This window comes from Helicoverpa armigera, chromosome 22, assembly GCF_030705265.1.
Source record: "Helicoverpa armigera isolate CAAS_96S chromosome 22, ASM3070526v1, whole genome shotgun sequence".
Lineage (NCBI taxonomy): Eukaryota > Metazoa > Arthropoda > Insecta > Lepidoptera > Noctuidae > Helicoverpa > Helicoverpa armigera.
The window spans coordinates 2,854,504-2,867,421 of record NC_087141.1 but is presented as its reverse complement, the minus strand read 5'-3'; the positions used below and the strand labels follow the sequence as shown (position 1 = coordinate 2,867,421).

The following is a 12,918-nucleotide window of genomic DNA, read 5'->3' as shown; positions in this document are numbered from 1 at the left end:
CTCTTATGAGTTTTGTTTCAAATGTAGAGCACAAAAATATTTTTTACATTACATTTTAGTTTGAGTATTTGTTCTAATTAATTTTACAAATATTTTAGATTTAGTCCGAAAGTCCGATATCTTGTTGACAACACTGTGAGTTACTTCCGTTCGGAATTCCTTCATTCCACTTCATTCACTCATTCGTTAATTTGACAAATAAATAAAAAAAAACAATGGTATTATTTCTCCGTCAAAGTTGCGTGTTGGTCAGCAAGGTTGCTAGTCGTTTCGTCCAAGGTAAAACCTTTCACGGTTTAACTGGAAGTGATCTTTGTTTTATTATTCGTTGTCAGATTTTAGAACTAAAGTACAAAGGGCAATAATATTTGAGGTTGTGATAATAAATATCTGTGTCAATTTTTTGCATCCAATTTTATCATTAATATTTTTTAAATAATATAATAAATTTCTTTTAGGTTCTTTTTTGTCCAGCAAAATGGGCAGTTCCTATTCAAGATCTTACTCTCCTAACTGTGGACAGAGTCCGGCAAGTGCCGAAAGCCGTGAGTATATTTTATTCAATGAAGGTGAAACAAAAATAAATGTATAAAGATGTGCCTAGGATATCTGACTGCTCCAGAAACCATTGGAAGTAGGCTTAAATAGTCTGACATAGTAAGCATGTATTTCAATGACCTTACATTATTTACAACCATACAATGATTTACAACTTTGTTTTATGAAGAAAATGTTGAGAAGTAGGTACTTAGTTAATTTATCATCAAATATTAAAGTGATATCTCAGTTCTTCATTTTGAGTTGGTAAAAGTATTTGGTTTTTCAAGGTTCCAGACCCAAAAATAAAATCAGGACCCTATTACTAATACCTTGCTGTCCATCTGTCGCTGAGCTGTATCCTATGAATTGTGAATACAGAATAATTTCTGCAGATGATTTATTTATAACAAAATGAAACTTGATTTTATAAATATTATGGTATTAAATTGTTGATGCAGGAGTCTGAACCCACTTGGTGGTTTTTCCTTCATAACCCTCTGGACTATATTATTTTATTTTTTCGAAGTGCATGAATTACTGTAAAAATCCTTGATTCTACTGTCTAATTTAAATTAACTTTCGATTCTATAATTGAAACTCTAATTCTGATAAATTTCCTATCTGTGCTAGAAATCTCTTTAAATAAGGTTCAAGAATCTAGAAGTATTTAGTAAGAATTTCTTAAATTGATTTATTGAATGTTAATCATATAATCACTCTTAATATTATAAAACAAAGTAATGGGATTATGTTTGATTCTATTTTGTGTGCCAGCAGGAATTGTATGCAACGGATATTATTGAAACTTGATAGTTATTTAGCTCATACAGCATATCAGCTTTCTTAAACTGGTTGTAAAATTATTTTGTTTTCCTGCATTTTAAACCGTAATGAGCACCTCCCTTACAAAACTATACATTTCCCTACTGGCTACAGTTTCATTTGTAAGCCATGCACCAACTATTCATATTCATGGATAAAAGAGGGGCATCGCTAAAAATCTAGGGCAAAACCACATCTTCGCATTTAAATTACTTTTTCAGTAATCTATTAAATAAGAACTGGTCGGAATCTATCTCCTAGAATAAGTTGTATGACTGTAAGCAAATTAACGTTTATTAGATAGAGCTCCCTCACAGATAGAAGAACTTACGTCCTAAGTTTTTAAATTTAATACGTAAACCTAAAACACCAACCCTGATCACAAAACGACTCGCCGAATATAATTGTGGTTTGCCTAAAAACTACGTAAATTACTAGGTACACTGCACTGCACAGGTACCTATGCTAGCCACCCATTGTCGTGTTCTTCTAGTTCCTTCCAATGTTATTTTACTAATCGCGATGATTATGGTATAGCGATATTTTGGTATCTTACAGTCATGTCTTTATCTGTGTAATGTTTGTATAGGTACTTTGGCTGATACTTCCAAGGTTTATACAAGTTTGTTCCTGTGTATAGTGAATGTTATATACTTACATACTAACTGTATTTCCTATAAAATGTTACTTACTGTCTCACACAGGCGGCACGATATCCCGCGTGGAGTCAAGCAACAACTACGTCGAAGCTGTGGTCTGCAACGAAAATGATCTCAAAGAGAATGAAATGAAGGTTTTTGAGATTGGAGAGGAGGGCAAAGTATTGCTTGTTAAGCAGAAAGGAGAATTTAGTGCAGTTGGTACCACATGCACTCACTATGGTGCACCGCTTGTCTCTGGAGCCCTAGGAGATGGCAGGGTTCGCTGCCCGTGGCACGGAGCCTGCTTCAACATAAAAACTGGAGATATTGAAGATTTCCCCGGCTTTGACTCGCTTCCTTGCTACCAAGTGACGGTCTCGGATAAAGGAGAAGTTAAGGTATGCATATTTTTATATATATTTCGTCAAGTTTTATTCTTAGTTTCATCAATTTTGCTCTATGTAAGGTTTTGTAATACTTCCTCACCATATGACAAAACGTTAAATTCATTCAAATTCCTATTCGAGAACACTTTTTAAATAGTATGCTCTTTTTCGAACCTAGTAGGTCAGCTCAGTCAGTGGACAACCGCATTTTATCCTTACTTTGGTCTCCTTTCTATACAATACACTGCCACTAACAGAAGTCGTAGAAGTTCAGTTTTCTTTACTCGCGTTTACGCTCCCGTTATTGGAACGTTCAGATTTTTAAAATTCGCAGCGGCTTTTAATGCAATTTTGATCAATATTTATGTGAGTATATAAGGTTTATTTGTAAAATACAAGCCCGCACCTATGCGAAGCCGGGTTGGGTCGCCAATATTAACCGCTATTTTAATGGCCACAAAGCTTATCTTAACACTGAGTTAATGAAGTGTATCTTTGAAGTTAACTAAGCGGCGTAAGTCTGATTATAGCGTAAAGTGCTTAGGGCGGCCTCTTTATGATAATGGCTATGTTTCCTACTCTAGGTACATCCGTGTTCAAAGCGAATCTAGTTAAAACTTAGTATGCAAACCGCATTCAAATCGGTTCAGCCAAACGTGAGATGATCGCGCACAAATAAACATAGGTCAAACTGAGGACCTCCTTTTTTGAAGTTTTAAAAAACAGCTGCTGCTGCTACAAAACTAGTCAATAATTCGTATGAGAAAAGTAACATTTGGGTATAATTATGTAGATAAATATGTATGTATCGCGACCTCGTCGTGCAATTTGGGTGGAGGTTGTAACTTCACAACTGGTGACGCTTGAGCGAAGCCACGCGACGTCATAGTCATGGGCAGGGCCGCGCCGACCCCCGGCAGCGCCTGTGTGCGAAACCTATGAAACGCCTCTTTTTTAACGAATCATCATAAAAACGAATTTAATTTTTGAATGAATATTTTTAATTGTTAAATTTGACTGAAATAAATGTTCTCCAGTTTTACAGTACTTAGATAATATTATCATTAATATCTAAGTGGTCAAAACTGTGGAACATTTAGGAATTAGGATACTAAATAGGTAAATCCCGTTCGCTTCTGCTTGGCAATTACTGCGAAAAATAAAACTCGAAATTTTACATTTATTTTATTTTACACGCTTTTTTTTAAATAAAATATTTTTTTTTATTCACACTATTATTAATTTATATTCATTGAAATTTTTAACACTATTTTCTTAATTTAAATTCATTAAAATTTATTTTCTATTTTTTAGTTCGGTTTTCTATAAAAAGCGTGTTTTTTAGTTTTTTTTTAAATCTATTATTTATTTTCTACTTTTTAGTTTGGGTTTTTTTATAAAAGCGTAATTTTTTAATTTTTTTAAACTATTATTTGTTTTGTAGAATTAAAATTCTCTTTAGTATACAAAAATTTGTCAATATTAGAGAAAACGGCTAAAGATAATTTATTGGAAATAAAAATTAACAACGAGTTCTGCCTTATGGACTGTAGAGAAAAATTATAGAAAATTTTAATTAATTTTCTTACCTTATCGACTATATATGAAAATTATATAAATTAACAAAAATCATATTTTGCAAATTGAAAAACCTTTTTTCAAAAAAATTAAACCGACTTCCAAAAACACTAAAAAGTTTTTTATTTACAGCTTTTCAGTGATACAAATAGTTGTCACTATCCATATAAGTCGAAAGTTCTCATCAATACAAAGAATATAAATCCAAATACGAGGTATTTTACATATTTAGTTGTCGAGTTCCCTCGACCCTCTCTGGTCTCCATCATCAGGTCAGCTCCAAACCTTCACTGTTGAATAGTGCTTTCAGGCATACACCTGAGTGTCAAGTTTTTACCCTACGTATGCCTACAACTTTCGAAGTTTGCCCTCGATTTCTCAGGGTTTCCATCATCTGATCCATGACCTGATGACTATGGGACCAACCGGCAGCTATTCCGCGTCGAACAAAAAAAGAATCACGTAAATCGGTCTATAAACCTCGGAGTAATCGATGTAAATACATAGAAAATAAAACACCGGCCGAATTGAGAACCTCCTCCTTTTTGGGAAGTCGGTTAAAAAGGAATAATTTTATCAAATTAGTGTATTGTCATCGGTCCTCAATAAATCTACAAAGTTTGAACGAAATCTGGCCGTTTAAAGTGGGTCAAAATCGCGCCCAAAGAAGTCGGTTACAAACAAACATACAAACATACAGGTGAAGTTAATAAAAAGCGTGTAAAAACACATTTCAATGGTTAACTACCAAGACCTCCTAACTGACATATTTTGACCAATTGGTTTTTTCGCGGATTCTATTCAAAAATATTGTATCTCATCTAATAGAAAAATCTTCTATTTATAATTCGTAATATTTCGGGTATTTTTACAATCATGGAATTATCTACTAACTTTACGAGCGCGGACCTTGGTGGCTTTTTTGTGCCTCTACTGAAAAGTTTTGACATATTGAGTTAGGAGTTCTTGGTGGTTAACCGTCGATTTATTTTAAAAGAGGTTTTCGGATCATTTATAGTGTGGTCTTCGTGATCATAATCAAAAATTTTTGGAGTTTTACGACGTCTTAGGGGTCTGGATCTGGAAGTTTCAAATTCAATTCAATTCACTTACAAATTCTTCAAAATTAAAGCTCGTAAGGAATGTAAACTAAAACCCTAAACGTAAAATGAAACCATAAACGTGAATAATAATAAACATTAAATATTGAGAGACTTGTTCAATAAGCGTTATAGATGTTTTGTAGTTTACAAGGCCTATGTTGCGCCTATGCTGTACCTACTTGTCGATACTCCACTACAAAAAACAATCATATAGGTAACAAAAATAATTTAGGTGGCAGAGGCGGCGCGGCGCCCCTATTGTCTTGGCGCCTGTGTGCGCCGCACACTTCGCACACAGGGGCGGCGCGGCCCTGGTCATGGGGTCGACTGATCAAAATGCAGAACTGAAGACAGACTTATCTATGCATAGATATAAGGTTCCGTGTCATAATATGTATGGAAAGTTTAGCTAGAGAATGATATGAAATATCATTAAAGAATTATTCCACGTGATGTAAGTCATGGGACGACTGATCTGAAACTGACTGAATGCAGAATTTAGGCAAAATTATGTACCTATGCTTATATTTAGGGTTTTGTTTCATAATACCTATTATAAATTTCTAAAAACTTGCAATATTTCACTAATGAATTATTGATCTCTAGGTATTTGAATTTGACACAGTTATGAATGACGTAAGTTTTAATGTTTATGTTAATTGGCAATAATAAATAAGATAGCTTGCTCTAAAAAAGGGCTGCACCTTCTTGTTCGTTTGCGTTTGACCAATATAGTTCCAGGGTGACACCATATTCCGGGACATATAACCCAAAAATTCTAACTCCCTGCGCAAACAAGATACGTATTTGCTTGATCTGTCTCAGTTATTCAGGTGTATGGCCTACCTGTATTTTCAATGATTACTGTAAACCAGATGATAATTGCATACAAGGTCAAGGAATTGTGACAAAAACTATAAACTGTAATTTTATTAATCAGAGCATGTAACTGGTTTTTCCAACTTCTTATTTGTGATTGTAGTGATAAAACTGCTGTATGCGCCAATTTATGATAAAGGTTTATTATGGTTGAATGTGCTAAATAATTTCAATTGTGATTTCAACTTGCCAAAATGTTTACAATATCTTTTAAACTGATAAGAAAACCACATACTTCCGTAATGATTTCGCTTTTTATCGTTCATTCGTTAGGTAGGTACTAACACTCCTTCAGAAAATTATCATCAACTAACTCCCACAATATAAGTATGGAAAATGCAATCTCCCGCCTGTGATCTGAATGTCAGCCACGTCCATTGTGTCTCAAGTATTTTAATATCGTACGCAAGAGTATGAACCAACCCGCCCCAGTCTAGAGCGAACATTCCGTTTCCTCATCAAGGAAATTGCTTTACACTTGTTATATGTATTTACCGTTTACGTAATTTTTAACACTATTAAAAAAACTTAAGCATTGATTCTACAAGATATACCAATCGCAAGTAATTTTGTTTTAGCATGATACGACGATGATTTCATACGATAAGATAATTATGACGAAGTAATATTTTATGCTACGACATGCTTAAAAAAGTTCATGTCATCGGCTGAATAAAACATTAATGAAAATCTTACAACTGTGTTGGCCTCGGAAAATTGCATAAGAATAATGATTTTGTGCCAGAAAAACTTTATTCGTTGTTGCATTATCCAACAGTCTAATATTGTATGCCAGTCAAAAATACATTGAAAAGAAATCTGTATATCAGCTAGCCTGAGAACGTCATTCAGTGACTAAGTAACGACAACGTGAGTAATGTGCTTACCTCATTTATTTTGTTAAGGCAAACGCTAGCCAGATGTTATATCAGACTGGCATAACCTAGGTCCAGTTTAAGATTATGGTTAATCTCTGAAAATTAAACTCATGTAAAATGTTGAATATAAAGATCGTAACTTTTCATTTTTATCTCTGAAGGCTGATAGACATTGCTGTAGAAAAACTTGAATGCAATGTAATTTTTACGACACCTTTCCCTACCTTAGGTGTAAACCAAAGAGGACCAACAAACTAGGCCCGTAGGTACAGGAAAATATAACTTGTACCTTGTACCTTTATATACAGTTTGACGTATCATCGCTGTTTGGCATAATAAGCATTTAATATTCTCTTACGAGACAATTTAGGAGATATGACGATTGTTAACTCCAAAATTATCTCTTTAAGTATTTGTGATTATGAGGTAATCGATTCTATCTCAATCTTTAATCGTTAGATAACTATATGGGTTGGTCTGTCGTGTGTTTTGTAATGTTTTTTAAATACATAAATAAAGCTGGTCTTCGCACGTAATTAATAAAACTGCGCTCAGTATCAATCTGTGCAATTATGTCTCGACTTGCTGAATTAAATCCGGGATAGCTCTGCTGAAACAATATAAACATCAGACCAGCAAAATATTCAGTTCTTGCTTTGGAATGTAACAATATAAAAGTCACTAATTAAGAAATACCTCTTCATATTTCGTGAGGTATTTTTCAGCTCTTTATGCTAATTTTAACTCAGTAGTAGTGTGTTTTCAGTGTTTATTTATATTCTATTTGCGTTTCAGCGAGTAAACATGTCGTACAAAAACAAAAATGTTATCAGCTATCTTGTGATTTGCCTTTGCTTTAAAATAAGACTTTCTTTGCTTGAAACGGGATTGGTTAGTTAAGCATTCTATCAACATAAGCTTAACTGAGATGCGGCCACGCGAACTGAATTACCTGCCGTAAAGAATGCAATGAAAACGTGATCTAAGAAGTAGCTGACCTTGGTTCACCTTGACCAACTGATAGATATAATACAAAATATAGTTTACATTCGTTGTTACAACTCCGTGTATTACGTTATAGGTACTTGCCGGATGGTGACTCAATGTCGCGCCCAAAGCAATCGGTTAATTAGCACTACAAGGCACACATATGTATATAGTACCTCCATGGAAATAGTATACTCACCTTTTAGTTATTTACTCACTAATTGATTAAAGTCTAGACTCTAGTTGGTTAACATTTCAATTTATACTTTAAAGTATAGAAGTATGCAGTTTTAAGAAAAGATCGACATGAAACCACTTATTCCATACCTGATTTAACATGGTCATAAAATCACGCGATTGTTACTCATTTACGTGAAATGCTATGGTGACTGTAGACTTGGCGGAGTATGTTTTAAAATTATCTAATTGTTTAGCCTTATCTATCAATGCTATTGATTCGTATGACTGATACAGGCGAGGTTGCTTAGCCATATATGTTTACTTAACGCAATTTCGTCCTACTCTCACAGATAACTTCACTAAAAATTATAAAATTCTCACCCAACAAGCATCATAAAATTAGGGGGCTCTAATTTTACGAGGTCGTTTATTTTTTCAGGTAAAAGCTAAACGCAGCGATTTGAAATCGAAAAAACGCATCAAGGATATGGGCATGTCGTGCCAGATGGATGGCTCAGCCGCCGTCATCATCGGCGGTGGACCCTCCGGAGCCACCTGCGCCGAGACACTGCGCAGCGAGGGATTCAGGGGACGCATCACCTTAGTAGCGAAAGAAAACTACTTACCCTACGATAGAGTGAAGGTCTCAAAGATCGGAACCGTAACCGACATAGAAAAACTACAAGCAAGATCCCAACAGTATTACGACGACGCTAAAATAGAAGTACTTAAAGGTGTTGATGCAACAAAAGTGGATACTGAAGAGAAAATTGTACATCTAAGTAATAACCAAAAACTGAGATACAACAGTTTATACATAGCTACTGGTTCCAGCCCCCGAGTACCCAACATCCCCGGTGTCAATCTGCAGAACATCTTTACAGTCCGGTACTTTCATGATTCTGTTAACATCTTAAATGCTTTGGGAGAAAACAAAGATAAGAATGTTGTTGTATTAGGTTTGAGTTTTATCGGCCTAGAAAGCGCGGCTGCCTGCAATGAGAAAGCCAAGTCAATGACTGTTGTTGGTAAGGACACTTCACCCCTAGGCCAAATATTCGGCAATGAAATAGGGCAAAGTTTACGAAAGTTTTTCGAACAAAAAGGTGTCCAATTTCAGTTTGAAACCACAATAGTGAAATGTAACGGCGAGAACGGAGTTATAAAATCGGTAGAGTTGGCCAACGGCACCACACTTCCTGCTGACCTGCTGATACTAGGCGTGGGAACAACTGTCAACACAGGTTTCTTGCAGGATAGCGGAATAGCATTGGAGGGAAATGGTGCGGTCACCGTCAATGATAAGCTCGAAACCAATGTGAAAAACGTGTACGCCGGTGGCGATATCGCTAGTGCGCCCGTGTTCGCTCACGGGAATAAAAACATGGCAATAGGACACATCGGCTTAGCTCAATACCATGGCCGTGTAGCTGCTTTGAATATGGTGAAGAAAGAAACTGCCTTGAAGACAGTTCCATTCTTCTGGACGTTGCTGTTCGGCAAGTCTATCCGTTACGCTGGATGCGGAAAACCTGCCAGTACTCAAGTAGAGGGCGATGTAGACGGACTGAAATTCGTCATATTCTTCTTCGATGAATCCGAAAAAGTGATCGCTGTGGCGTCTTGCATGAGGGACCCCGTTGTTGCCCAGTATGCAGAATTCGTGCACCAAGGGAAAACTTTGTACAAGAAAGACCTGAAAGATGATCCTTTTTCGTGGGCAAAGAGCAATAAAGCCCAGTAATGTCCATCCATGATTCCATAAACTCGAAAACATATACAAAAACGAATAGCGAAATATGTTATAAGTATGTTTTAACATTGGTCACATTCTCTTTTAGTCGAAACTGTTAATTTAAGCAAAACTCTACATGAAGATATTAAATGTTGCTGCTGTTATGTTGGTATAATGGCTATGTGTATATGGCTTTTGAATGATATTAATGCAAAATTATTATTTTATTTTTAAAATAATAGTAGTTAAAGTACAATCAATTATGTGTCCTCAAAAACTATTGCTTTTACGATTTATTAAGTAAAACAGTTTAACTGTATCAAATAATTTAAGTTTCGTAATTTGTAGATGACAGTATTCATATAAGCATTTGAGATTCATATAAATAGATGTTCAATACTATTTATTCTGTAGATGTTAAAATCTGATTATAATATATTATGTATGAACTTGATATTAAATGTGGCCTTAAATTAAGTATTCTACTGCATGTATAATGTTTATAAAATCCCTCAGTTAATTTTATGTAGCATATAATTTGTTTGCAGTATATGTTATGTTCAATTTCATCTGAAGCTCTGCTTCATTTTAAAATTTATATCCAGTGCTTTGCAAATTCGAAAATCTATTTCTTACATATGTTCGTTTTCTGGCAGATATCTGTGCAAACCAGCAGTTTAATAGCCTTTTATTAAGCGACTTTGTTGAGTTTTTATTGTATACAAAGGAATTATACATTTTTATAATCTTAAGTTCCAGTAACCAGTTGCTGCAGTTGGTCATACTAAAATATGTTTTGTTAAGAACAAATCTAGGTTATGTATCCGTAAGTTATATTATTTGGGCTTAAAGCCATAGTAATATACAATAATGAAGATATTCCATATTGTTTCGCATAATATAAGAATGTTTGCAGTACTTGGTACTAAAATAGGCATTTTCTGTTATTTGTAGTGCATATTTTTATTGAAACTGCTAATTAATATTTAAATTAAGTTATATGCTATTGAAATATTTTAGTACAAACCATGTGACAATAGGATTTATTTTAAAATATTTTTTTAAACCCAAAAAAGTATTACTATCTGTTACTAAGGACAGTGTTGTCACACAATAAAAAAAGAAAATCAGGGTCCAATTTTTCCACACCTTGTATAACATTAAAATTCATTGTTTTTTTGAAATTAATATTGTAATCATTTGGCTATTGCTACTTTATTCAGAAACAATATTCATCACATTCAAGTTCAGTATTCTTTCAAATGTATTATGTTGTGTAATGAATAACGGGTAAACATCATTGAGCACAAACATACATCACACTAGATTAAATTAATTTATTTAACTGCTATTACATCTGTACTCATTAAAATTTTAATCATTATCATTTTTAAATGTGCCGTGCGCCCACGCGTAAAGATGCAGACGATGCAAACGCACTCTATATAAACCACATCAAATTCTTTTTAAAAAACCTGGTGTGTATAGACCTTCAGTTGATATTAACTAAGTTTGTTTAATGGAAAGATCGGAAGTTGTACATTTCAGTTAGAATTAATAAGAATGGCTCATTATTCCTGATTCATCCTTGGTCAACTACAGGGTTTTGTCGGCTTCCTCTCTTCTCTGTATTATTTATTTGCAAACATATCTGTTCTTGATATAATCATAACAAGGTACTTTTAATTGATGTGATATTACTGTTGCTTGTTTAGATGTATGTACATATTTTAATAAATAAATGTTTATTAAATTATTGTGGTATTTTTATAAAGCAAGCCTACTCTGCTATAACTAAAATAATCCTTTAAAAATCAAGCCTGAATTTTTAGCAATATAGTGAAAAATATTTTTGTATACTAATAAAATTAGCAAAAAAAAAATTAATTGCCGAACTACAGCAGGAAAGCAGATTTTGTGTTATGTTAAAAAATATAAGTTCATTATTTCAATATTCTTTATTTCAACTACATGCTAATACAATATCCTATGTTAAAATATAATGTGTTTCTTACTAATACCAACTAATCCCATGACTCTTTGACTCGTAAGTGTTGTAGTCTCTCATAAAGTGTAACATCTTGCTTGAAAATCCTTCTTGAGTTGTCCAAAATCTTTTCTTTTTTCATTTCTGGTTTCCCTAGGGCTTTGGTGTGACCGGAACTTTCAGCCTGTAAAAGATAAAAATAAACTTGTTAGGAGTGTTACCTAACCCTTTACATTTAACATTAAAATTGAACTTTATAATTAGAGAGTATACAAATATTAAATTGTTTCATATTGCCATTGCTTTATAAACATTGTTTATATTGGCGTTTTTTACAGCAAGAAGGTTATCATTGATTATGACTATTGCTAGTTAGATAATATTTAGGATTAAGAATAAAGCAAAATTATTGAGAAATTTTGAGAGTGGAGTGAAACAAGAAAGTAAGTACTTACTTCTGTCAAATACGGGAACCGTAAATAAAACATGTTTTGTTCTTCTACAGCGAAATCCTCCTTTAGTCGGCGTAAATGTTTAGGCTCCACTCGTTTGACTAGTCTATCTTTTCCTCTAAACAGGTGGCCATTAGGCAGGCGATTGCGGCGAAAAAGCACAAGGGTTAACTTCATGTCGAAGTAGTATTCTAATTCAGGGAATCAATTTATTGTGGTCGAAATCCAAATATATTATATTGTAGTCTTTGATCCAAAGAAACAGATCAAGACAAAATTGAAAATGAAGCATGGATAATTTTCGAATGATAGCTGCTTGATTTGACAGTTTGACAGAGACAGTGACACTGACACAATCAAAAATTGTTATTTCAATCACAGATAATGAAAGTAAGATAAAAAATCAATTAAAGAAAAGCTTTTTCTAAAAATACATGAATACAGTACGTCTGCTCAATGTGGCTCTCATTTTTGATCTACGACACAAAATTAGTAATCTTTTAGTGCTCTACATGGAGAGACTTGCCTCGGCCTCGCGCTATCAGTTTCCTGATTCTGCATTACCCTACATGGTTAACTGACTCCCTTCATCTGTACCAAAATACTTAATTGGCTCTGGGCCATCCCAGGGCCTGGGGTGTCTTGAACAGGGACGGCCAAAATTCTTCAATTCAAATAATCAACCAACTCCTTTGATTTGCGTTGAATCTTTGAATCCATAATATTGACTCTATTCCTCTATTCATCAAT

General features: G+C 34.1%; 2 protein-coding genes across 3 annotated transcripts; one reads left to right on the top strand and one right to left on the bottom strand.

Annotated features, from left to right (window-relative positions):
* The first annotated feature begins 137 nt into the window (after positions 1-137).
* LOC110370809 (apoptosis-inducing factor 3) lies at positions 138-11,485 on the top strand. Of its 2 annotated transcripts, none has more exons than XM_021326783.3 (4): positions 138-279; positions 459-545; positions 2,067-2,401; positions 8,434-11,485. In XM_021326783.3, the coding sequence occupies exons 1-4, from the start codon at positions 216-218 to the stop codon at positions 9,736-9,738; spliced, it is 1,791 nt and encodes a 596-aa protein (XP_021182458.3). In that variant the 5' UTR covers positions 138-215; the 3' UTR covers positions 9,739-11,485. The 2 variants fall into 2 exon arrangements, with proteins under 2 accessions (XP_021182458.3, XP_021182459.3); XM_021326784.3 differs by having other exon boundaries at positions 237-373.
* A 187-nt stretch (positions 11,486-11,672) lies between these two features.
* On the bottom strand, positions 11,673-12,473 carry LOC110370832 (uncharacterized). The gene is made up of 3 exons (XM_064040618.1): positions 12,433-12,473; positions 12,172-12,397; positions 11,673-11,900 (listed from the first exon to the last, which is right to left on the bottom strand). The coding sequence occupies exons 2-3, from the start codon at positions 12,343-12,345 to the stop codon at positions 11,754-11,756; spliced, it is 321 nt and encodes a 106-aa protein (XP_063896688.1). The 5' UTR covers positions 12,346-12,397; positions 12,433-12,473; the 3' UTR covers positions 11,673-11,753.
* Positions 12,474-12,918: the final 445 nt, after the last annotated feature.